Source organism: Colius striatus, chromosome 4 (assembly GCF_028858725.1).
Source record: "Colius striatus isolate bColStr4 chromosome 4, bColStr4.1.hap1, whole genome shotgun sequence".
Taxonomy (NCBI): Eukaryota; Metazoa; Chordata; class Aves; order Coliiformes; family Coliidae; genus Colius; species Colius striatus.
The window spans coordinates 63,382,220-63,409,149 of NC_084762.1; the positions used below are offsets into that span (position 1 = coordinate 63,382,220).

General features: G+C 37.7%; 1 protein-coding gene across 6 annotated transcripts in view; it reads right to left on the minus strand.

Moving 5' to 3' along the window:
* The window catches only part of EYA1 (EYA transcriptional coactivator and phosphatase 1), an 81,161-nt gene extending 54,649 nt beyond the window's left edge, over nucleotides 1–26,512 (minus strand). For 3 of the 6 annotated variants that reach the window (XM_061994749.1, XM_061994748.1, XM_061994747.1), the window contains exons 1-4: nucleotides 13,214–13,295; nucleotides 8,912–9,034; nucleotides 2,401–2,483; nucleotides 1,801–1,987 (exon numbers count right to left, since the gene is read on the minus strand). In XM_061994749.1, the coding sequence (XP_061850733.1) occupies nucleotides 1,801–1,987; nucleotides 2,401–2,483; nucleotides 8,912–9,034; nucleotides 13,214–13,280 (460 nt within the window). In that variant the 5' untranslated portion in view covers nucleotides 13,281–13,295. Of the gene's footprint in view, nucleotides 1–1,800; nucleotides 1,988–2,400; nucleotides 2,484–8,911; nucleotides 9,074–13,213; nucleotides 13,357–13,732; nucleotides 13,803–15,669; nucleotides 15,751–24,514; nucleotides 24,587–26,388 lie in introns of those variants that run through there. The other 3 variants (XM_061994746.1, XM_061994745.1, XM_061994744.1) reach the window with 2 other exon arrangements.
* Nucleotides 26,513–26,930: the final 418 nt, after the last annotated feature.

Below are 26,930 nucleotides of genomic sequence, written 5' to 3' on the forward strand. Positions count from 1 at the left end.
GACCTACCCATGAGAAAGCCCTACAACTTTTTTAAAATTTTTAGATAAAATTTTCTTGACAAGAGTATGAATCATTTCAGGGAGAAAAGTAAAAAAAAAAAAAAAAGACAGAAAAGTTCTTCCCAGGCTCATAGAGCACAAAAAATAATTTAAATAAGAAGACAGTCTTTCACAGAATCAGAGAATGGCAGGGTTTGGAAGGGACCTTTAGAGATCATCTAGTCCAACTTCTCTGCTAAAGTAGGTTCACCTAGATCAGGTCACACAGGAATGTCTCCAGGTAGCTCTTGAAAACCTCCAGAGAAGGAAATTCTACAACCTCCCTGGGCAGCCTGTGCCAGTACTCCATCACCCTCACAGTGAGATAGACACTTGATGCCTTCAAGGCACTAAGTTCAAGCTTGGGAAAAATATACCTCCTCTCTCTATATACTCTCCTCTCTCTTTTAGGAAGCAACAGCTACTTTAAAAAAATATACAAAGATTTTGAAAAAAAATCAAGACCCGGATGATATGATGATTCAATTTTATTACCTTGATAAAAGATAGAACTTCATTACATTTGGTTTTTTGGGGTAAGAATTTACCACTTCCCAGTTTAAAAGAAAAGCAAACAAACACACAAGAAAACAAAGCAAACATCTGACACCCTTCCAAAGAGAAAAGCAGAGTAATTATGCAGACTCCATCGCATTCCTCTATTCTGAAATCTGCACACTCCAATATGCAATTATATATTTAGAAAGATTCCTTTCTCAAATGCAACACACACACACACACACACACACACACACACGTGTTGTCATAAATATAAACACACACACCAGCTGTATTTTCTTCCCTAGTTACTTTCAGCACATGTATCAAAAGGAAGCAACACTGCACATATTTTTTTCAGGTACATGCTCACGCAGAAGAGCAAGAGTCCTAGCAAATTATATTAAAGCTCACATTGCACGTGCAAGATCAGTCCTGTCAAGTACTTCAAGAAAATAAAAACCAACATCCTCCAACAAAACTCCAGAACAAAACCTCTTGATAACATTGACAAATCATAGCTCTTTCTTACTGCATTACTGAGAAACACATCTGCAACCTCGGACATTCTCTCTGACCAACTTCTGACATCTACTAACTACTGAACTATTTAAAAATGTAGTTTTACTTTTTTTTTTTTTTTAATAATGGGAAAAGTATTTTTCGCCCCTCATTTGCAAAAACAGCTGGAGTAGTTTGGTATAAATGTTCAAAAACTGCCTAAACTAGTACGGGACTGCCAAATTCCAGCAAGAAAAGTAAAATGACCAGGAAGGACAAGCCACTGAAAGCCTTTTCTTAAAATGGAAATACTTGTGCAATTTCAACTCCCTACTACAAGCATTATTATGTCCTCTGAAAGCAAAAAACACAGAAGTTCTCTTTCAAGTGGATACTATGGTCTGAAAGCCTGTTGATTTCAGTCTTAGGAAAAATCAAAGGAGCTTATCTTAATAAAGACAGAGTTTAAAACCATCAGGTTCTGGTTTATTGTAAAGACTTTTGCATATCCTGCAATTTTTAACACAAGTATTTTACAAATAAATACAAACAACTTGTATTTAGCACAAGCTTTATGACTTTTACTGATCCAGGTTTTTCTTTAGTCTACTTTCTATTAGAATCTGAGCAAGATGTGCTACAGGCTCAGGATTAAGAAATAATAAAAAAGAAATCAACGACTACACACAAAAAAATCCAATTCGACCTCCTTTCAACTTACAAAAACGTGCCTCATAGGGACCATAAAATCCATGTAATTACCTGCTGCAGGATCTGTAACCGCTTGACTGGTGATGCCAGATGGTGGTTCTTGAAGCTGGTATGTTGCATTTGTGGAGGGTGTTGTTGGGCTGGTGTTGCTGTTTGTCATGTAATGTGAAGGATATGGTGAGCTATTATAATACTGTGCATATTGGCCCTGTCCAAAACTGGGATAAGAGGGATATTCCTGCAAGGCAAAAAAGCAACTGAATAGATCATCAAAGTTTTGCTACTTTTTAGTATAAATTCCAAAATATAACTACAAACACATGTCAGACTTTCGGCACGTATGCTTCCTGGACTGGATGCAATAGGACCTAAGACTGTGAGGCAGTAAAACAAAATCTAAATTGCACATAATGCAGTATATCTTTTCATATAAGTAGTTTATTGGACACACTGGTGAAGATGTGTGAATAACATAAATCTCAGACAATTATTTCTACTATTGGAAGATGACAAATTGAAGAAAAACATTTGTAAATATTAGTTGAAATTGAAAGAGTGTTAACTTCTTTCAGAAAGCTAAGGGCTACACTTTACAGTAAATGAGAATTCTAAGTTTGTCAAAGTTTCCTCAACTCATATTTATAAATTTACCTGCTGTGAGCTGTTAAATCCTGTAGAATTTGTGAGCGAATTATTTCCTGCATATATTCCTGATGACGTTGTAAAACTGCTGCCTGAAATGAAATGAAAAATTATATCAATTACTAAAACACAGTGTCAGAAAATAACTCCCACCATGTGATTCTATCATAAGGATATGGCATATTTGTAATATTTCCCATATGTTGACTGATTTGGTTGTCATCAGCTCTGTAACATGTTAATATATGGAAAGTGATAATTCATTGTTCCCACATCCTGTGTTTCATTATTGCAATAAAAAGAAAAACTCAAAATTTAAACAGGAATTTGGAGTCACCTCAGCTCTGATTGAATATTAGGCTATCCCACCCCTTCAAGTAACACTCAGTGTTGTGGAAATAATGAGGATTTCTTTACTTTTGGTTTTTGTAGAACAACAACTACGAGCCTTGTCCTAAGAGATGCTGTCTTCTCTCACTGACGCCCACTGGCTCCATTTATCCTATTGCCTTTGGGATCCAGGTCCTCTCCCCTCCCTAAGTCTCAGCCCATTGCAGGAACAGCAAACCATAACTCCATGCTCCGAATAGCTCAGCCCAACTGGGAAGACATTAGGTTTTGCTAATCAAAGATAGACAGCCTTGGGCCGGAAACCTTTTTCTTTTTTGATAGAGTCTACCAGGCATGATATACAGGAAAAAATAGTACCTCTCTGAGGAGGGAGACCCAAGATTTAATTTAGCCCAGAGACTGAATTATCGCCTTCACCTCCCTCCTCCTCCCTTCATGAGCCACCAAAAATAGACAGATGGGGCTCTTGTTTAATACCTAACCTGAGAAGCTGTTCCACTAAAAGGGCAGCAACCCCCTTTCAGCTTTTTGCCCTTTCTGGTTATAACCTGGGAGTGACATAGCCACCAGCTGAGACATATGGATGCACGGAGGGAAGCTACATAAGCCACCAGAAACTCTGTAACGAGGCAACCTATTGAACTCATCCAACATGAGAGTACCAGCCAGCAAGGAGCTCACATTAAATTGTGCAGGTTGTTTACAGCCTCCCTTGCCACTGAAACCTGCCTGAGTGCAAAGATATAGCAAGATCTTGGTAGCAAAAGCTTGCAGGTGAGCCAAAGAGGCAAGGAAGGATGGAAACAGCCAGGTGCACAGATAAACCAATCTTTTGATGTACTCAACACAACTGAATTAACAACAAAAACCTATGCAGTGGTTACTCATTGGGAAAAAGCAACATTTCTTGCAGATCCAAGCAGCAAGAAATGCAGGTAGAGCTGCATGCTTAGTACAACCCCTAAAGGGCATTTGTGAGTTATTTACTTTTTTAAAGAAATTAAAAACACCAATAGATATCCTAGTTATCAGAAGTAAGAAGGGAAAAATATTTAAATGCTTTGATTGCAAAAGTTACTAAAACATACACACAAGTTAAACATGTAGATGTGAAGCATGTCCAACAGCAGCAGAAGCAAAAGATGAAGCTTAAATTTAATGTGTGATAATGACTGTAAACATTTCTCTTGTATTTGCCATTAGTGCAAAAGGTCTGTGGTTGTTGATAGACGCTACTAATCCTGTGAACTAAAATCAGATTACTTCAGCAGAAGAGTTGACATCCAAGTTTAGCAGATAGTACAGATAAACAGTACTAATGAGAAAAACATGTTGTTTTAAATTTAATTTAAAATTGGAAAACAGATGTTATTTTTTATTATAACAAACCCCAGAGCCAAAATACAGCTGAAAATATTTTAAATTGTAAAACTTTGAAATGATATTTTATTTCTGAGAGTGCTTTGGCTGAAAGAAGGTAAGTCACCATGTCTCTTTTTATTTCTGTAGTTATTTCTGAGTGATGCAGTAATACAGTCAAACACAGGTTTTATAGATGTATAGTTTGAGCCATTCTAAAAAGATATAAAAGGCTTCTCATAGTTATAAGAAGAAAAAAACGACCCAAAAAAACCCTTTTGTTGAAGAATACGTTTTCTCTCCACAGAAAGTTTGGCAAATAATTTGCAAGAGCAAATGAGAAAAGTAATTACATGCCAGTCAGCATCTCTCCCTCTCAGACAAAGACACACACATACTAACATATAGATCTCTCTCTTTCATCTCATGGTCAGCACTGGCTCCTATGGAGGAGGGGTAGGGGTCTCCTAGACCGTAACAAACACGAAGCAGGTTTCTCAGAAACCGCTCTGTGGGCCACCCAGATCTACTGGTCTAAAGTTGTTTTTAAAATGCCCCAATTTTGCCATTTGCTTTTTAATCAATCGGCCATGGCACAGCACAGAGCTGCTGTTCCTGTCTTAGTTGAACAAATACAAAAATAAGAATCTCCACAAAACACATGAGATTTACTGCCCCAATTTGGTGAGCTACGTAGCTTTAAAACGTGATAAAAGCTGTAAATTGCAGGTCAAAGGTCTATTTTGCAAAGAGCACAAACCCACATTAAAGCTGGGAATCCCGGTCAGCGTCGGAAGACGGCTGGACCCTGCTGGGCCCAGGGCATGGACTCCAGGCGCGGGGCTCGCCCCCAGGCTGCTGCGAGGCACAGGATGCGGTCCTCCCTGGTGTATTGGCTACGGAAAGTCCATTTGCTTTCCTAGCTCAGCCTCCTTGCCATGGGCTATGTCTATCATCAGGGTGCAATGTATGTGGCAGAAGTTTAGCACAGCTCTCCTGGGAAAGCCTCAGACGGCCAGATGGGCTATTTAAGCTCAAGGTTTCTTCCGTTTGCTTGCAATGTTTAAAAACCCTTGGCAATCTCCCCCTTGTTGTCCTAGTAACTGCTTAGCTATCCAGCACAATATTTTTGTACTGTCAAATACCTTAACATTTACTTTTTTTATAATGGATGAATTTCCAAACCGATTGGTTGTTATATTCTCAAGCATCACAGTCTTGGTAACTGAAATGATGCTGGTGCTCATCACAGGCCTGGAGTACCTTTCAAGGGGTAGGTTACTTGGGTGGAAGGTAAAAGCCTTGCATTTATCACAATCAAAGGACACTCAATAAGACAGTCACAAACAGAGCTAGCTCTTTGGCATTTCCCCCAGTCCTTCTCCACTCCATTTATCCTTTCTGAGCAATCCTCATAACTCTGCCAATATAGGAAGAACGGCCCATTCCCACAGCCATTAGTCATGTAAGTGGTCTTTCAACATCTATGAAGCAACTTATATGAAAAACAGCTTAAGGAACATACTCATTCAAGAAAGGGTGGGGAGAGGGGGGAGACAGGACTTAAGTCTTCCCACCTTCTCTAATCTGCAACTCCCTATTATAAGAACGATAAATTTGTAATAAACAAAAATCCAATTACCGGAATAACCTTAGCAAGGAGGCACAGGCAACAATTTTCCTGATCATTTTCAAAAGTTGTCAGTCCCTCTCTCCACTGTTGTTTGGTGACTAATCACACTGTAATTTTAGCAGGGTCAGGAAAAGCACTGGGTTTAATTGGCTATACACGCACCATGAGGTAGCTCCTTTACATTGCAGGGAGACATTCACCTCAGGGAGAGGAATCAAAATAACTCCAAAGCTTTGGAGAGCGAGGTAAACACAACCAGAGAGCATGAGCATGAGTAACGGCAACTGTAAGGCTGCTAGGAAATCCCCTTTACTGCAGGCAAGAATGCCAGCAGGGCCCTGAGCACACTGTCATGTAACACTTGGTTGTGAAGTAGGTTGTGGGATCCATTATCCCCATTTAGCAGCTCAGCAGCCGCAAGCATAAGATGAAGAATAGCTATTGCAAGCTATGACAAGGCTGAGGCTGTAGCCTGTCCGTATACTGCTAGGGGGGAAAGGGAGAATAAACTCATTTTCCTCTCTGGAGGTTTCTGCACAAACAACTGAACAGTAGTAGCACTACCCCCATCTTCTGTCAAGAGAATCAATTTTGTCCTTAAATAATACTTGAAACTACAAATAGATTCTCCTTGCAAAATTAAAAGAGGAAAGGGAAACAAATGTTTCTGTTTACTTTTAACATCTATTCAAACAAAAGGAAGAATTAGGACAATTTTAAGTTGTTTCAAATTCAAAAGTTAGCCTAATGAAAACACTAAAACATACATTCTCATGTACAGCTATATACTATCTACATTTAACCGCAAGAAAGACATGTTCAGTAATGTGATTCTTCTTTACTTGGCTTCTATAAACTCAATTAATATTTTAATTTTAAATATTCTCCTTATTTCCATTCTTATGGTCTCTAAGGTTTCTGTAGGAAACATACATACCATACTGTTTGTGAGCACAACAGAAACAACATACACACCCCAGGGATCCCCAGACTCTGTGGGCTCTGTGACCTCTGGACCTGTGGCTCTCCCACACAAGCTGGACTGTGAGTGATCTGCTGCTTTTCATGGATAGGCAGCTCTCAGCCCAAGCACAGCCAGGCTGGACCAGAACCCAGGCTCAGATCCTGGTGAAAATGAATGCCTCTGACCCTCCTCTTCATGACTAGGTTATCTTTAATACACTTCTTTTGCAGAATATTTTTAGGTACTGGCTTTCCAACAGATATGGCTGAAACACTTTCCAGGATCTTCCTGTTTCATCTTTTGACAACTGCCACCCTTTCACGACCTTGGCAATTCCAATCTTACACATATTTTGCATATCGTAGAAAACAAAGTAATACCCTTTATGACAGATCTCTATGTAGTCCATTGACTGAGTTATAGCTCCGCTTTAACAATGCCAGATTAGTAGACTGCTTACTTCTAAACTGCTTACTCCGAAAATTTTCCTACAAGCACTCTCACATTATCCCATGCTGCTTCACCTTTACTCCCCCCATTGAATGTTTCCCATAGACATCTGCAAAACTACTTAATTGTCCTCCTTAAAAATCTCTTTTTATTGGTATCTTTCTCTTCTGTATCTTACAAAAAAATCCAACTACCTTTAGAGGTGTTACATACCCAATTTTGGGTGACAACTGTTTATTATGCCTAAACAGTGTTAACTTTATTGCTATATTAGGCCCTTCTAGCATCTGTGGTTTATTTTAGCCTTCAACTTCTATGAGGACTATAATTTCATTACCACAACAAGTTCCCAATATATGACTGTGGCATAAAAGCATTACTGCAATAGAAATTCTGGGCAACATAGACACAACTTCTCAATAGCTCTATTTCCTAGTGACCATGAATTATCAGTTCCTTAAAAGATGGAATGTCAATCCAGGAGCTCCTAATAGCTGCTGCTGGCAAGCATCTTGAAGTATCTCATACAGAGGGGTAGGGGTTTTTTTGGGGGGAAGGGAAGTATGTATATTTGGTTATTTTAGTGTATCTATCTGCAGAAAGCAAACCAAATAACCTGGTTATGCTTATATTTACTCTGATCAGTAGAAGACCACCACTATTCAGAATGCAGATGAAAGTTTGCACACTACTCTTTTCCTATCTTCCTCTTACTTATCAGAGCCCACTACAAGTAAACAACACTTCAGATGTCAGATGGTCGCTTCTGCCCTACAGAGCTACTCAACATGTAGTTCAAAAGAGGATTTTAAGATGAAAACCAGCAAAAAACATCTCTTTTGTGTCTGACTAAAGGACTAGATCAGTATACCCTTAAAGCCATGGAACAAAAGTCAAATCTTATTAATTTGGTCTCTGAAAGTGCTTATGCTGCAACATATTTCACGGAGTGTTTACATGATGGTGCACAGTTTAAATGAAGCATGATAACAATAGAGGTGCTAAAGTTTTTAAAAATTAGGTCCAGTTCTGTGAATGATTTTCTGAAACTTCTAAAATCTGCAAAATGTCTGATTTCAACTGTTAGATTCAGGGGTGAAATGTCCTGCAGCAGACAACTAAAATTTAAAAAATATCCCTTAAAGTGGCAAAAAATCTGAACTAGGCACACCCAGAGACTTCCAGATACAGAAAGGGAAAAAGGAACTGTGAGGACAAGGTGGAAAGATACTAAGTAAATTAAAGAGGCAAGTAAGGCTATAAAATATAATTGATAATAATAGCCCATACATACAAAGACTTACAGCTTTTAAATAGACTTCAAAGAAATAGACTTCAAACATTACTCAGCTACCTCCACAGCTGCAGTAGGTATTTTTATCTTCTTCTCCCTCGCCAAACACATTCAGGTGTCAAATTATATTTGGCACTTCCTAAATTCATAATCCTGACACGTTTTCCAGGACTTGCTTTGTCACATTTACTATTTGTTAAACGATTGCTATTTGGAGATATATTTTTATTGTAATAACACTACAACACTTCACTATTTAAAAACTAATGAAGCGAGGGATCTTCCAGACTGCCAAGAGCTGGCCTGTTGTGCTCTCAGCAAAGGCAATCATTATTTCAATTCCAACTGCAATAACAGAGGTAAGTGCTCAAGCAAATAATTTCCTTACATTCCTAGGTTAAAAATAAGAGGAAAAATACCCCATAGCATTAACTATATCTAATTAATGGTAATATGTCTTTATACAGACCTTGCATCTGGTAGCTATAGGGAGCCTGTCCAGGTTGAGGCGTGCTAAAGCTGGCACCATAGCTCAGAAATCCTGTCTGTCCAGGTGACTGTGACTGTGCCAATCCACCTTCTGTCTTGATGCCTGCCCACAATGCACCTAAATCAGTTAGTGACAGCAAATCTATTTGTTCGTATTCAAACAGGGATGGAAAATTAAATCACTTAATTAACAGCATATTTTAAGATATACCTACTATTGCATGCATGGAAGAACTAATACCAGGAGCATGAACAAATGAACAGGGTATGGGGAGTCTAAAAGTACAAATAAAACTGAAGTTCACCAGGGAGAAGTTAAATTCAAAATCATGTTTCCAATAACTGCAAAAGAAATTTATACAAGAACAGGAAGTTGCATTATTCCTTTTTTCCCTTCCTGCCAGAGGCTAACTTTTCCATATATTCATGACATTTCATCAAGGTAGATTAGCAACTTTATATGATTTTAATGAAGCATAGCATAGCCAAGCTCTCCTGCCTTCCACTCATTAATAACATAACTGAGATTTGCATTTTATAATATCCCTTTGTGAAAATTACATGTGCAATGGCAGAAGTGGAGAAAGATAACTAGCAGTGTAAACTGTAATGATGATTTTCAAATCTAATTAAACACTATAGGAGGCAATCTTTTAACAAATAAACATCTAATAAACAGGAATTATTCCTGAAGCAATCTCCCAAACTGGTGAAAATGTAGCAGAGTCATTAATCTGCACTGTCAGGGAAATCTATTACACATCACATTATTCTCTCATTTCCAAATGTAGTTATTAAAAAACTCAAACTTCAATTAAATTAATTACTTGCCTCCCAACTTCAGTGATTCTTCCCCCAATTTGTAAAGCAACAAGCAAGTAAATATCAGTAAGTGAAACACTGAGGAAAGCACACAATTCAGCCTCTGTCGCTCACTTTTAATTATAAGGTTTTCCCAACATGAACTACCATTTAAAAATAATTATAATCAAAGCAATGGAAAAGTAATACAATACTCTTAGGTTTCACTATGGGATTCAGTGTTACCTCATTGTTCAGAAAACACTGGTATTTGAACTGAATCAACCAAGTGTGAATTAGTAACACTCCTTTTGAAATGTCTGTTAATCTAAGTTCATTTCCTGGTTAGATTTTAAAAAATAAAATAAAATAAAATAAAATAAAATAAAATAAAATAAAATAAAATAATTTAACAATGTTTGAAGGTAGGATAGATCTGAGAAGTCACTCTTCAAAATTTCATATCTCCCTATATACAAAAGGAAACATGTTTTCTTCTGCTACTTAAATCACTATTTTTCAACCGCTGTCATTAATTACCCTTAATTTCTTCTACCAGACCTGCTAACTGCCACACTAACCCTGTTTGCTTGTTTTTCCCTGATGCTTACTTGCTTCTTCTGTTTCATGCTACAATTAAACAATATCAATGACAAATCTGACACCTCGTTTCCTAGGGGAAGCCCCTGCTATGGATATTTTGGTATCAACAATCTCTATTTGTTGTTTGTTTAAGGAGCTCTGAAATGCTGCTTAAACATTGCTTAGAGAAAGTTTAACTAAATCAAGCATCACATTTCTAGTCTGGCTTAAATGGTCTGATGGAACTCTCCATCTCAGATGAAGCAGGAGGAGACGATCAAAGGCAGCGGCAGAAGGATGCCACTTGAGTGAAAACAACTTGGTATTGATGTGCCCTTTTGCAAACCTTCATGCTATGAAGAGCCTTTCATCTCCTGGGACTTACTCTTCCCACCTGCTTTCATTCAGAAGACCTTCACTCATCAAACCTTGATGCTCCCTTCTTCTCCCAAGTCTAATCTATGTAAGAAAGTGGGAAGGGACAGTGAGAAAACATAAGAGTACTGCCAGTATGTGGCAAGAAAAGTTGTTGGTAAGCAAAGCCTTTGTTGGATGCTGGTACCAGGGTAGACAGAAGGAGGGAGCTTCAGGAAATTCTCCAGCCTCCTCAGGGGCTTTGCAGATGAACCAGAGCCAGGACTTCTGGGAGGCAGCTGTCAGTGGCATTCCCCTCCACCCCCCTTCCTGCCTGCATGACTGCACCATGGTGGAGGTGGGGGAGTGGAAAAATTAAGAGGTTGGAGGTGCATTTGAGACAGCACCTTCCCAAACTGCTCTAGAAAGAAAATTCATGAATTCTTTTTCTTCCAGTAAAACCTAGAATAAAAAAAACAAAAAGAAAGAAGCCCTCCAACTCAGAGTTTTTCCCTTCACATAAGTCATAGGTCTCCTCTCTTTATACCTGCTTGAAGCTCCTTTACTGGACTAGAGAAAGGCAAGGGAGGCAGTACATGGGGTCCAAGCTGCAGAACCAAGAAGAGAATTCTGGTTCTAGACAAGGTTCCATCTCTTTCCTGTCACAAATGAGCATCCCAAAGTTTTCCATGTAATTTATTTTGGGAGTATGGATTATATAATGTGCCTCAAATATGTGAAAATATATATATGATGGTAGGAACCAAAATTTTTAACAGTTATTTGCATTTAAATATTACTCCTATAAAGTACATCAGTGAGGAGAGTCACAGCCCCAGTCTCAAGGCACTGTCTGAAAAGAGCAAAATGTGTCAAAATCTACTTGGCTCAGGAGCTGTGGGTTTTGGTGGTCAAAAGTAGCTTTGCAATATAAAACATTAGGCAAAATTATCCAAAGTCCTAGTCACGGGGGATGGACTGGGCAAAAAATCAAACCAAAACAAAAGAGGAGGCAGGCATGTTAACCCCCAGTGAGCAGTTGCCAAGTAAAGCAACTCTCAATTATAGCTCCGACGACAGCAAGACAGCTAAACTCAAGTAGTGGAATCAAGTCAGTGGGAGTTTTATAGTTTACTTCAATGAGGTCAAGATTTCATCCAGAGGAACCAAGTAAAAAACAAAAAAGTCACTGTTAGAGCAACTCAAGCCAAGTATGAACACGAAGTGTCTGCAGGAGAAACAGGTCAAGAAGAGCTCGGTGGGGAAAGGGGTCATCTGTTATCGCACCACCTGATCCAGTTGGAAATAGCAGACAAGCTCTCAACAGCAACATGAGCTGCTGGGGGGCCAGGGAAGAATACCCATCTCTTCAGTCATGAAAAGGTTGTTTAAATATCTTCAATGTATTTTGTTTGTGCAAATTTAAAGCATGTGGATTTGAACCAAAGTTGAAACATACAGTTCATGTTGATAACCATATTTTTGGCAGTAAGTAACCAAGGCCATAGACACAGGAAGAATGCTTCTTTGGATCATAATTATTGATGATATACCAATAAAACACACTTTTTGAAGTAAAGTATCTATTTCTTGTACCTACTGTTCACAATAATCTGCTGTAGGATATATTTCAGATCTGGTGGGTTTGAAGATGAAAGATTCACCAGTTTTGCACTTAAAAGTTGTAATATTTTTAATGGATGCAGCTTGTACTGTGAGTTCTGTCCTTTCAGTATAAAACTTACATTACCTGAATGTATCTTTACAAAATATACAGCTAAAAGCATGTAGATTGTATATTTTTAATATATTCCCCCAGAGAAATATAAGACCTATTTTCTAACACTGCATCCTCACTGCTGAACTGCTATGTGGTCTGCCAGCAGACAATCTGGCAGCAAAATGATCTCACTCACAGCAACTTGTTCTTAATTTTTTATTTTCTCTATAGTTGCTACTTAGTATTATCTCTTTCATCAAGCAGACAGAGCTTTAGTGGCATTTTACCTCATTTTTCACCTCAAGGAGGGAGTTTTAAAACATTGAAAATGAGGGGTTTTCTTTTTTGATGGAGGTCTTTTTGAATCAGTTTTTCACCTGCTGAAAATCAGTGCAGCATCACTGATTCACTTGGGTTACAGTAATATAGATTACATGAAATTCAGGCCTTTACGTACCAGCACACCCTACTACATTGCTGGAGAGCAGAGTTCCTTGGTAAGTTACCAGAAGCTGCGCCTGTGTAACAGAAGTCCCTAGATCTCCTTTCATATTTAAGTGGTCTTTTGGGTTTTTTTAATATCATCAGTAAAAAGCTAATGAATTGCTCTTCTTGATCCCAAAACAGAGTCATCCTCTTGAGTAGCTTCTGAGCTCTTTAATACATAAATTAAACACCACTCACTCCAGTGGGGAAATTGCCAGTCTTCCACAAGAAATGTTCGAGAGTACAGCCATCCCACTAAGTACTAAGGCAAGGATCACATAATCTTGATCTATAAAACTTTTACCTCAGGAATAAAATAATACACACACAATTTCTTACCATATGAAGGGATTCCATAAGGTTGGCCAGGCTGGGGGTAAGTGGCATAAGCTGTAGCTTGTTGCATCCCCGTTGTAAACTGTGTCTGCCCATATGCAGCCATCGTTTGTGACGAGGGGGTAGGAAGAATATGTGGGTAGGGTCTGCTATTGATTATAAATGACAGAAAATAGGACAGATACTGCATTAGACAAACATGTGTCTACTTATTTTTAGCCTTGTTATAATCCTGCTAGTTCATTAACACATAATCATAGGCTGTGCTAGACAACAGAAACTGTAAGATGAAGACAAAACAGTAATAGAAATCAATAACAAGAGAATAAAATAAGAACTTTTCAAATCTTTTTCAAATACTTTCTCAGCATTTAAAAAAATTATTTTTTTCCCCAGAAGCTGCTGTGGTTTAAATTACGATTTAACAGATGGACCCAATTATTATTTTAAATGAGGTTAAAATCTGCCTATTTCAGTTATTATTATTACTACTACTATTATTATTTTTAAAAGATATCATACTTGGAAGGGTAAATCTGTGGTGGGGAGAACTGGTGTGTTTGTCTTGGGCTGAAACCACTGCTTCCAATTGCTGCACCAAGGAGAAAAGAAAGCACACAGAAGTGTAAATACACATATCAAAGGTAAATATTATTTTTCCTAATAGAATTTCATAGTATTAACAAGATTTTAATTAAATTCAAATATCATTGATACCTTAGATAGAAAATAATATTTTTATCAGGAACTATACAAGAATGCTCAACATTAAAATCTTGATTACAAATCTCAAACACTAAATTACCCCTTTGTACAACTCCTGAATGATGGTTTACTCTTTGCTCACACACAGACAACATTTTCAATTCAAGCCACCTACTTCCTAATGGAAACATTTCCCTTCATATTTTCAAAGGATTATTGATATCTCAAGTGCAACATTTTATTAACTTTCAGAATTTTTAAGACCTATATTTTATGAAGGAGCTTTATACATGCCTCGATTAAAAACATATGGCCAGCTTCAGAGCACGTGCCTCTTTTTGAAAAAAAAACCAAATTCGTAATATTGACAATGTATTACCATATTACACCTCCTTCTCTTTCCTCTCATACTAGTTGCTTTCTAAAATGCTTTCAGACCTTCAAAACAGTCAGTATTGCATAAACATGTCCATGTGCAAATGTTCTCAGTAAACACTTAATCCTAAGAGGCTAAATGGCCCAGTCACTTCCCCAGTAGCTCAATCACTGATGGCACAAAGCTTTACTCCAACCCATCAAAATTTCTTTTGGCATTTTTGGGTGCTGCCATGAATGTGGTAGATGTGCCAACATGCTCTGCTCTGGGCATTATTTTCAGGAGCCCTTCCCTCTCTGGTTACTGTTTGGGTACCATTTCTTCTCTAGGTCCCAAGGTGGGTTTTGAAATCCTTGCTAGGAAAGGGTCAGCAGCAGGTTATGAGACTACTGTAAAATCAGACAGCCGGAGAAACAACAGGCTCTATTGCTAAGTACTTGGAAATAAACAAGGCATGGATAATTACCCTTCACCAGCTACCCCTTTCCTGGTCAACTACAGGGCAAATCCATCATCTTTACACCCCGGCAGTGCTCATGAAGCACAGAGGGAAGCAGAGAATCTCTTCATGTGCTTTCCACACCTGATAGATTTTTTTTTCTGTGGCCTATGATCACCACAGATGTATGCATCCACTGTTAAGCACATTTGCTTATCTTCTTTCAGAGATTTAAAATACTCTAGAAACCTTTTTTTTGGCTTTCAAGTTTGATACTTTCATACACAACAGCATGCAGAGAAAACAGAGGCTGTGACAAAACCAGGATAGGGTTGGCTGATTGGAGCCTGACTGGTTGTCGAGTTTTGCTATTCTGGAAATATAATCTCAAAACATAGTATTAGATCCTTTCTTATTTGATTTATGCCATAAAAACAATGTGCTAGAAATACTATAGTTAATCCATAGGTATGTAAAACTGTGCACGTATCTTACGATTTTCTCAGTGTTTGACTTCTATATATTAGAAGCTAAGATATATTTGGCTTCCAGAAAGAAAAAAAGTTTGACGAACAATGTAATACCTTGATAATAATAAATTACAATAAATAAGGATGACATACCCCCTCAATTACAACACTAATCACAGAGGTAGGTTTGTTTACTCATAGAAAAAGTCGGAGTAATTACTCTGGGCCAGAATACTCCCTAGTGAGACTCCCACTGAAGACACCAATGGACATCAATAAGCCTGATGCTGTAATACTTCTTACTCAGGGAAAACTTCTATTGACTTACACTGAGTAAGATGAATAGAAATAGGCATAAGCTGCAAAGTGCACAAGACTTTTAAACAGCTTTGCACAGCTTTAGATCACATGGGATAAGAAAATAGTAAGTGAAAAAATGCCAAGCTTAGAAGTTTGATTTATTCCTTACCTGATCCTGAGAAATTGTCTAAAGACCCGTCTGTGGTAGTAGTAGTAGCAATCTCACTGCTGCTCATTGGTTCTGTTTTAACTATAGAAATATAAATAAAATATATTCTATATGCACCTAATATTCTTGCACATGCATGTACACAAACTCACTACAGCCACAAATTCAATAAATCAAAAATCTGTCAAAAATGTTTTAAATCATGGCTATCGTTATTTTGCATTTCATGTATTTGTGTATACAAACAATGCAAAGTACTAGCAGCAATGATTTACACATACACATAAAACGATCAAGAGAGTTATTTCTGTCCCCAAGGAATAAGAGCCACTGTAACAAACCAGAATTCCCCATGCAATTCTCTGCATCTGTCCTGATTCCTCTTAATCCTGCAGATCCAACAATAAGGATCTACATTTAGATCAGGTCAGACAGACATTTACAAGACTGAAAGATAGCAATTTGAGCAAGATAAAAAAAGGAAATAATTTGTAATTCAGAGGGGGTTTTTTTTGTTGATTGATCAATTATTTTTCCCTTCCAAATAACTTTTCAGAGTAAAAATGAGAATTTGCAGTAAAATAAAGTGTTTTCCTCATGATGGATTTCTCCTCTCAAAATGATAACCAACTTTATACTCAGCAACCGTGAATAAACAAATGAGACACAGTCTTCATCAGTTACTTCAAAGAATGCTTGTACATTTTATTCCCTCTACACCCACAACCCAACACAATTGTCAGAGAGTAAAAAAGAAAGTAAGAGAGCTTCTCTCTTGATTCATGCTGCTTCATAACTAATTAATTAATAAATCCTCAAGTACATAAATAAATTCCCCTTTAGATTACTCTAGTGCAATCTCAGTAACAACAGTATTCCACCCCAAGGAGCAAGGATGGTGTTGACCTGGCATGGATGCAAACAGGCACAATACCTTTGCCCAGGGAGTTGAGTTATCAGATCAGCATTGCAGTCTCTCAAATCCATTTTTACATACTTTGCTTTTCAAGTTATATCACACCAGAAGCAACTGAGGATAATGTTTCATAAAGTGATTGAGCTGATCTTACTATCAACATCTCACTGCTTTCACTCTTGTTGACACACACAGTCATGACTTCCCACACATCAGCACTGGTGCATACCTGACCTTTCATCAAGGCAGCTCAGTAACACTGCAGAAAGTGAATCTGAGAAAACTAAAGTAAACTGCATCTCATTTCACATGTAATGCCTTAGTATGATCTTGACATAGTGTGTGTGTGTATGTATGTGTCTCTGTCTATACACATGTGTTCAGGAATTGCAGCCACCACTAGCAGAAACCCTTGTGGTGTAAGGTTTGGAAAGAGTGAAGAAGAGGACCTTTCCTTTCTGATCCAAATCCTTATTCCCATGTGCTGAATTCCTTCATCCAACCTCATACATTGGAATTATATGCAATCTCCCAAGATTTTACTAATTACCTTATATTTTCTTTTGATAATGTTTTGTCTGTACACCCTAACTTGGGAGATCAATACTATCTTCACACAAAACTCTACTGTGTCTGCATTAGCAAGCACTGCAGCCAGTAGGAAAAGTTTCATGGCATTAAATGGCTGGTGGTGAAGGTCTAATATCCACAGTTTAGGCAGTTTTGGGGGAGTTATTCATGCTAGGTTTAGTCTTGTCCCAAAGAGTAAGCACCCATCAGCTATACAATGAAATAAGCTGAGAAGAACAGCCATGGTTTTACCTGTTGGAAATATTTACCATCTGTATTCTCACTGCAAAGGATGAGTTCTCATTTGCCCAAGGCAAAACCTGACCTGTATTGGAGCATATTTCATTCCAGAATCACAAGGAAAGAGAGCTGTGAGAGATTTACTAAGGTTGCAAATCTGTCACTCTATCACAGTAGGGCATCAATAGCCCATGTTAGTAAACCATGTCTATCATGAGAGATGTATGGAGCTGTCCAAGGAAGCAAGGCCACCTTAAACATGCTCTGGATTTCAACTCTCCACATTTTCCATGGTAATTACCATTTCTGCAACATGTCCTAAGCTTTCATTGGATAGCACTGGGAAATGAGGGGGACTATTGCCACATCTACACGGAACACATTGCAAGTTTGCCAGTAACTGCCAACAGCATGGTCAGTCATGGCAGAGATCACAGCAAATGAGACATGAAAGTTCCCATTTCTGACACTCCTTTATCAAAATAGGCCTTTAGAGAGGTGCAGAATTATCAGACTTGCATTATAGAGACAGACTGATTTAGCATACGTTACTAAGTTTTAATGCTGGAAAGATCACTCATTCAATAAAACAGAGTATCAACAAGAAGTTCAAGAAGAAAACTAACATATTCCTAACCTTCTGCAAAAATTCAATAGTTATTTATAATTATTGATATTTAGTTTATATACCAATGAGCTTAAGAAACTATGTCAATAGAGAGATATTCCTCCTACTTATTTATCTTTTCTAGTAATTTATGAGACTCTAAAAACAAGATTTAAAAAGAAAGCGTGTAGGATAAAAACCACAACAGAATAATAGAAAAAAATAGTAGCAGATAACACACATACTAACTCTGAGAAAAAAAGCACAAAAATTCTGAGATAACATTACCGCTTCTCTAACATTCCATTGATTCTCAAGACATTTTTTTTTAAGACACTCAGAGATTGCAAGTACAATGTGCCTTGTTTTGTCAGCCATATTACAAAGGGTAATTAAAAATTACTTACATGACAGTTCTGAAGTCCACCAAGACAGAACTTCAGACCAGAACCCACAAATTCATGTGGTTCATTGGCCAGGTAACAGCTTTCTGAGTTCACAACCTGTCATGCAGTCACTGGTGTAGATAGCAGTAAGAGTGCTATGAGGAAGGAGAGGCTGTCTGGTTTAAACAGGGGTTTAGAGACCAAACAATTGTCCATTCCTAACAAAAAAAGTCATAAAGTTTGCACCTTCAAGCACACAAAAAGTAAGGTTTAAAAATATGTTTTAAAAACCACTTTGGTTACTTAGATACATATAAGGTCCGCTCTCCTGAACTGGTTTGTGTTAACAACTATGCCATGTACATTAAATCAAAATAGAAATACTGTAAATATGATTGACTTGTTAAATTGTTTGAATGAAAAATGAAATCATTCCTGGCTGACAGCCCAGTGTTCACAGGGCACAAAGAATGCCAACAAAGTAAATAAGGTTGTTAGTGTGTTTATAGACATACATATAAATAGAATCTCTAGCTGTATTTAGTCTTGTCTCAAGGTGGTGTCTTCAAATAATGTTAGCATCTAAATACCAGGTAGATGTCTCAATTAAGTATTTTACGTATCCATTACTATCAATACACTGTTTTGCTTGATATCATCCTCTTTCTCTGCCCAGTAGAAGCCCAAAGCTCAAAGATAACTGCCACTAATAACAGGTCAAAAATTATACCCAGAATCTGTAAGCTGCTGATATTTTCCATTATTTTATTCAAACTCTTCTCTTTACTGAAGAATCTTGCAATTATAAACAGGTTACTAAAGGCCATAGGCTACTTTTAGATAGGTTACTCAATGATACTAATTCCTATCCTGGACATTATTATCTCTTTTTATCCCAGACTTTCAAATCATCAGCGCCTGACCATGAAACCAAATAATCTTACTTGCTCCTGCTTCTCAGAGAGGAGGACTCTTCCTGAATCTCATTGTCTGGAAATTACCAGAATGTAATTACTACAAGGTAATTTCCATCCTAAATGTATGGTTAGTTTTCAAAGAAAGTCCCTGCTCAAAGCAGCACATTCTAGTTCAAGCCCAGACTGTTTCGTGCTCTCCTGTTCTCTGACATGAGGTGGCTTCAAGAATTGTGCAATATTTGGGCTGCAGATAACACCAAGCTTCAACTGCACACATGGTTCCCCCACGACCCTCATCCTCTTATTTTATGCATTACAACTGAAAGAGCTTTCACATCATAGAATCATAGAATCATAGAATTATAGAATGTTAGGGGTTGGAAGAGACCTTTAGAGATCATCTGGTCCCATCCCCCTGCAGATGCAGGTCAATCTACTTACTCATCTAGCAGTAAAAACATTAGATTGACAAAGAAATGGTGTCACCTCTTCAGTGCAAAATCAGAAAGAAAATTCAAAACCATCTGGGTAGAGATGAGTTTTGATAGCGTTTGTAGCTGCTAACCAGGATTTAACCTGGTTATTCATCTGAAAAATACAGTCATGGGTTAAAACAGGGCTGTTCACTGCAGCTAGGAGATGAGAACATCCCAGTCAAACTAATGTTCTTACCTGTTCCCACTCACTTGTCAATCTATACTGAAAGATTGTATCACCCATCCAAATGCAGGCAGTATATCTCCAGAAACAATCCTTTTAGAAGTGTTTTGGCCTATTTCTGGGGTTTTTACCTTTATCCTTCTTAAATCCTTGATTGGAAACGTGACCATAGCAACTCCCCTGCACACGCGTAACAGTTTGCACAATGTCTGTGTAAAATATCCACATAGACAGTTGGAAGAACCACTCAGTGTCATAGCCCAGCTATTAATGGCAAAGAAAGCTTCCTTCAGCTACCATCTGGGAACACAGAGGGCAGTGAACAGAAGGTATTATGGAGAAATTAAGTCCACTCTTCCATTTAGGTGTACAAGATATGAATGAGATACGAAAGCAGAAGCAGAATAACAAAGTAGGTGGGACCTTTTGTAAGTGGGAAATAATGACCTCTACTTTTTGGCCAGAATCTGAGCTCCAGCACTGCTACAGTTAAAGCCAAATTCCCCTGGACAAAAAGGGAAGCACCAGCTTGCATTCCCCTCCAGCCAACATCAGAATCCATAAACTCCTCAGCTTGTCTCGTCAAATCAGGAGGCACAAGTATTTCACTCACTGGTGAGTTGTCCCATGACATGGGCTAACCTTGAAGTGCAGCCAAGTTCCATGCTTCTTAATCTACCTGCAAAAAGCAAAACTCTACTAGAAGATTACAGGACGCAATTGCAAATGCTAAATCATCAAGCCACAAGCCTCTGAAGTTGCTATGGCTCTTTGAATAACACCCTATTGTCTATTAAGATGTGATCTTTGACTAGGATGTTCTACTTCTGTTCCCCGAAGTTTCTGCTGGTGTACACCAACAGCAGAGGCTGGATTTCCCTCTCATCTGCATTACTGGCCAGGCATATGATATTTCTATCTTATACTGTGAAATCATGTGATGGCACACACCTTGCAACAGGAGCTGCTGGACTGAGCCAAGAGAGGAGTACATACTACGTCCCTGGCCAAAAACCCATGAAAGAGGAGTAACAGAGCATTATGAGACATGTGCTCAGAACAGATGGAAGGGCTCTTGGGAAAGCAGGGGAATAGAAGCACAGATAACACAAAGAGTTTGGAAGGAAGCCAAAGTAATACATCAAGAAGAAAAAGGTAAAGAGCAAGGAGGAAAAGATGGTCAATATTAGCCCCCTGCCTTCACATAAACAGGTAGTGATGTGTATCTGATTTTTATTCCCCCGAAGTGGCAGCGGGTGGAAGACTATTACTAGACCCTACAGACTCCCAGGTTGCTTTTGCCAGTCTGGTGCCTGGGACGACTACAACAACTTTGCCTTTGGCCACATAACTGTATGCTTCCACTCTTCTGGGCTAAGTAAAGAAGTTAGCGTCAATACTTGATACTAACACCCTACTAAAACATGCAAATATTAGATTTATCTTTACTGCACTGTAGGATGTCTAAATATGAAGGTATCTCTGCATAAATTACAAGTTTCATACTATCAAGCTGTTTGTCACAAACACAGGTCTAGAAACTTTGGCATATGTAATTAGTAGAAACTCTGAAAACAAGCCAAATGAAAGGTACCAGAACCCAAGTATTTCCCAAAGGAAGATCATTTTTTTCTGATTGCCACTGCCTACCATGGCTTTGCTCCCCCAAGCACAAAAAATTAATAACTATTTAAAAAAAAAATCCAACTTACACTAAACTAAAATACATTCACTGCCAAAATGCAGGCTTAATTACAATGCAGAAAGACTGTTTTAAGTGCTACAGAGTACTGTTAGAATTAGAACAAATACTCAACATAGAATTTACTTACACAAGTCTATGTCATGTGCCAAAACGTTGACCAGCTCATATCCTCACTATGGATTTCAACATCTTACTCCAGCATTACTTCAGAAAAAATACTAAAACCAATTTTTGTCCATTCTACAATATTGCAACTTGACAGTAAACACACTACACAGCATTGCCTTTTGAAACCCTGAAGATGGATTTACATTCACAAGACTTGAAAAAAACCTCTCTAATGGCCACCACTCAGATAGTCATGTAGTGGGGAGTTTTGACTGCCTTTGTGTAAGATCTCATTCTCATGTTGCAGCAAGTACTTAAGAGAACTGTTTTTTTCCAAAGGAATTTTGATGTCCAGCTCCCTTTGAAGTTTCCCTTCCTATCTGATCTTCAATTTGTTATCCATTTTCCCTTCCTACTTGATATGAAAATGCCTTTTTTTCTTCCTTCTGAAAGCTCAACAAATGAGTGCAGAAGCAGCTCCATTCTCCTGACATGAATGAAGTGTAGTTGCTTGGAAACCCATGTCTCCTTCTCCCAGTCTTTATCTGTTATTTTCCATTCCAGTTGAACAAAATATTATTATGATGGGCTGTGGGCTTCTGTTTCTCACTCTACATCATCCATCAAAACTCAGCTTACATTCTTTAGACAGAAGTCGAGAACACTGTAGAGGGAAACTGGGTGCAGCTGACCACTATGGAAAACAGCTTTGCTACTCCTTTGAAATGTATTGATCACTTGCAGCTTTTCTCCTCTAAAATACATCTGCCAAAGTGGGCACTGTTGTTCGAATAGCCACTAGTTGTCTGATAAACCTTTCATTTTATTAGCTTCTGTAGTTATTGTTTCTTTAACTCCTTCAAGTATCAACCTATCAAAGCAATTTACTGACAAGGGAAGATCAGAGATAATGCACAACTATGAACATTTTTAACTCTATTTCAATTCTATTCTTTTTTTAATGGACTTTCTTAGGCAACTCCTCTTTAGTCAAATCTTTAATGATGTCCAATTTCTCCTGTTTCCTACGACACAGGCTATTTTGTCGAAAAACACTTAAAAAGATCATGGAAAACCCAAATACTGCAGAATTTATATCATCAACACCATCCTGGCATGCCAGAACTCATTCATCTGAGTGTCTTTAGCCAGACATTTTAGCGTTACTTCTTTGCACCTGATCCTGGGATTTTTTTGACAGTTCAGGGTCTACAATTTCCTTGTTATTTCCCCATCAACAGTTTAAAGACCATGCTGCCTGTTCCGGAGAAGTGGAAGGAAAAAACTCAAACACCAGCAAAGAAATTACTTCTTCTTGGCTATGTATGTTTTTTTTAAAAAAATAAAAATGTTATGGAAATGTTACTTTTCCCTTCACCACACACATATCCAGAGCTATGAAGACTTTCACCTGATCTGCTACAAGCTTAACAGGGTAGCGTTTATTCTACAGAAATCACTATGGTCTAAAAGAAGCCAGTAGAGAAATTGCTATCTAAGACAAGAAAGGGCAAATTTTACTTGTTTTTAAACGTTTAGATGAAATAAATAGCAGTCCCACAAAATCCCCTGACTTCATCCATCGGTAGTCCTCAGGCAGCACTACCTGGTCAGTTTGGTACTACATTAATTTTGCTGTACCAAAGTAAAATTAAGTACACAAAGAGTTGTTATATAAAAGCTGCACACAGAGATTAAACTCAGACTCAACTAAATCCCCATTCAGTGCTTTGAAAATTTACCACTAAGAGTGAAGCTAAAAATATTAGCAATAACAGTGAGCTATCTTCCAACCACATCCTCTTGTAGAACAACATCAATAAGAGACAAGTCTGAAAATGTGCCTTAGAGGGATTAATGAACAGTTGTTTGAAACGGGGCCATTTCACTTTGGGACAGGCTTTTTTTTCTTCTTCTGTTTTTTTGTTTGTGCTTTTTTTTTACTTCCCCTTCATCTAATGAACATATCCTGCACTTTGGGGTATGGAAACCTGCTGAGATCACACCCATAATCAAATCAAATCAAATTTAACATATCTTTACAATATATTTATAACATGCAAATACCTAGAGGCTCTGTTTCACGTGAAAGTTCCTTATGCCAGAAAAGGAGGGCTCTTTCATGTTAGTGAGAATGAGTGTGTAGTAGATTAGAAGATGGTTTCACATATTATATTAAATATGTGAATGTTTTGCAACCCACATCTCCACTCCACATGCAACAAGCAAGCAAATCACACTGCAGCATTTTAAGAAAGCTGTTTGGCAAGCTCTTATGACTGCATCCTTACAGTCTACCACTTGTGTCTCAGCAAGATTCTGCTTGAAGAATCTCAGAAAAAAATAACTTTTCTTCATTTAAAAAAACCCAAAAATCCTTGCTTCATTCACTCAGTTTTTTCTTAAGCCTGTTAAACAGCTCAAGGAACCCCAATGAAATGTTTTTTTCAAGATAAAACAGGTAAACAGTAAAAATTCCACTTTCAGATTTTTGGCCATCTGCTTCACTCACAAATTTTGTCTCTTGGCACACATCTAATTCAGAAATTAATTACTAGATTATGTTTCTTTCACAAACTTTTCCTTCTTTGTCACTTAAGAGCAATCAGAGACAGGAATTTTCAATTTAGAAAGTCTAGATCAGAATCGCCAAGCACAAGCTATTTCTCCGGTCGCTTTCTGGACAACATCTGAAAACACATGCTGAGTGCCCACGCCTGCTGCGCCCACTGCAGCCACCCAAACCTGTGGGGGTCTGTGTGCTAGGGCTTAGCAGCCAGTCTGCAGTGCTGAGGAGGGTCATGTCACCTGAGGGAAAATTGCAAACAAAAGAAAACCATTTGGCTTTGTCTGGGAAAGTAAACGTGTATCACAAGCTATAGTTTTCTGGGTAGAATTCACTCAAAAAGAATAAGTCTGAACTTTAAAATTCTACTGTGAGATAAATAAGTTATGGGGTTTAATTTACTTTCTTCAATAAACTCTCATACTTACCTGGAAGTCAGGATATTACTTCCCAAATTATTTGCTACTTGAGGTCAGTGCATGAATAGATACAATATACAGCTCATTTCCTGACAAAGTAATGTTAAGCACCCCATTTTTCAGAGTGTATGCCTGCACACTGCAACTACCTAGAACAAAAAGCTGAGCCAGATGGTGAGAGTCTTTCAATGTTTCAATGAGCACTCCTTATTTTTGTGCTACTAAAGAACCTTCGAGCTACACAGAAGGTATGAAAGCTGGTGAAATTTATGACAAAGTCTTTCATGAGTTGGAGGAATTGTAATTTGAAAGTGTCGAGAAATTTCATCCTGGACCAAAACTGGTAGATATCTGATAGTATGATATACAGATTCAATAATATACCTGGGTATTTAAAAAGAAGAAGACTTATTTATGAACATGAAATATTTTTCTGCTTAATATTAAGCATTTATTCTTTTAAAAGCTACTTTTTTTTTTCCTTCAAAGTGCTTAAAATTTTATTGCAGCAATACTTTTACAGCAATAGCAAAAAGTAAATTACACATAACTCTGGCACAAATGCCTGTTAATCTGATAACCCATAAACTCTCCCCACTACAGAGGACTCCAATTAGAATAAATAACAGAGATGTTTGAGGAATTGAGGGGGGACAACATCTGTCTGATTGACGTGTGCCTTTCCTGGAAGAATGCAACGCATCTCCATAATCCTAAACAGTCTGATAGCCCTAACATTACCTAGATTGTAAAAAAAAAAAAGGCATATCTTTCCCACAACAATTAACTATAAATTTATATTGAAAAGTAGTCTTGAAGCTGTGTGACTCTCTTTTCTAGCAATGCATCAAAATCTCTGTTCATATAGCTAGCCAAATTTCATGTAGAATCCTTCCTACTGTTGTGATAAAAATGTTACAGAAAAGAGGGGTATTTGCTGCTTGTTACAGAAACTCTCTACGTTTCATTATATGTATTATGTATGTATTTTCATATGTTTTATATATGTATTATATTACTGGCAAAGCTGTTAGGTTGTTCTGCTGTTAGTATTCTACTGAGAACAAACATAACTTATCAACTGTCTGACTGCTTCTTGAAAAATAGGTATCAGTTTACCACATTGAATTACTACACCTGTTTGAATTTTGGCCACTCCATCAGAGCAGCAAGCTAGCCTGAGGAAATTTCAACACTCAGTTTTATTAGCCTACTTGACAAAACTTTCATAGCCTTAGGAGCCTGCAAAAATTGAGAACATAAAGAAATATTGACAGAGTGAAAAAGATTAAAGATTGAATTTTGTAGTATGACAATTGTAAACACCTCCTTTTTTCTCATAATGAAACTATCCTTTTTTTTTTTTTTAAAGTTCCAAAGATACTACCTTCTCAGTTCATTCTAATTCCATTAAAGGAAGATAAACCTGGAAAGAAAGTTGTTGCTGAAACTTGATAATAGTAACTACTGAGAAATATTGAACATCAGCTCTACATACCGTATTAGCATAAACACGGAACACCTAAAATAGTAAAACATTTTTCCTTCTACAGCTTACTGACTTCAAAAACACCAACGCAATAAGGTTCAAAACCAATGAAACAATAAAAAAAAGGATATCTCACCTTCTGTGCCATTAGGTGTCATGGAATTATTATTTATTTGGGAGTTATCAAGTTTTGGACCACTGGGTGATTCACTACTACCACTTAGTCGGCTATGTGGGCTGGCTAGATCCTGCATTTCCATAGACCTGAAAACAAGATGCAACTAGTTTTAGTGACATATTCAACATGGATTACAGAGGAATTCTCTATATGAGATGCAGCTCCCTATTAATCAACATGCCCAAAAGACACAGTAAAAAATGCACAGCTTCTCCCACATTGATCTTTTCTAGTGCTAAACTAATTTTGAAGCCTTACACGCATGGCTACTGGCTACCGGCATTATTTTTGCAGCTCTAATCCTTAAGATTCTGTGATTCTAATAGAATAAAATTTAGATACAAAGTACTGTACTTTAAACATGCGTGTCAACTTGGTATTTTTAAGATACATACAGAGATGGAACCACCAATACATGAAGACATATATTCCCTTAACAAGAAAGTAACACTGCTTTTTCAAGATTTACCACTCAGTGGCAATATAATGAGCCTCCAAAC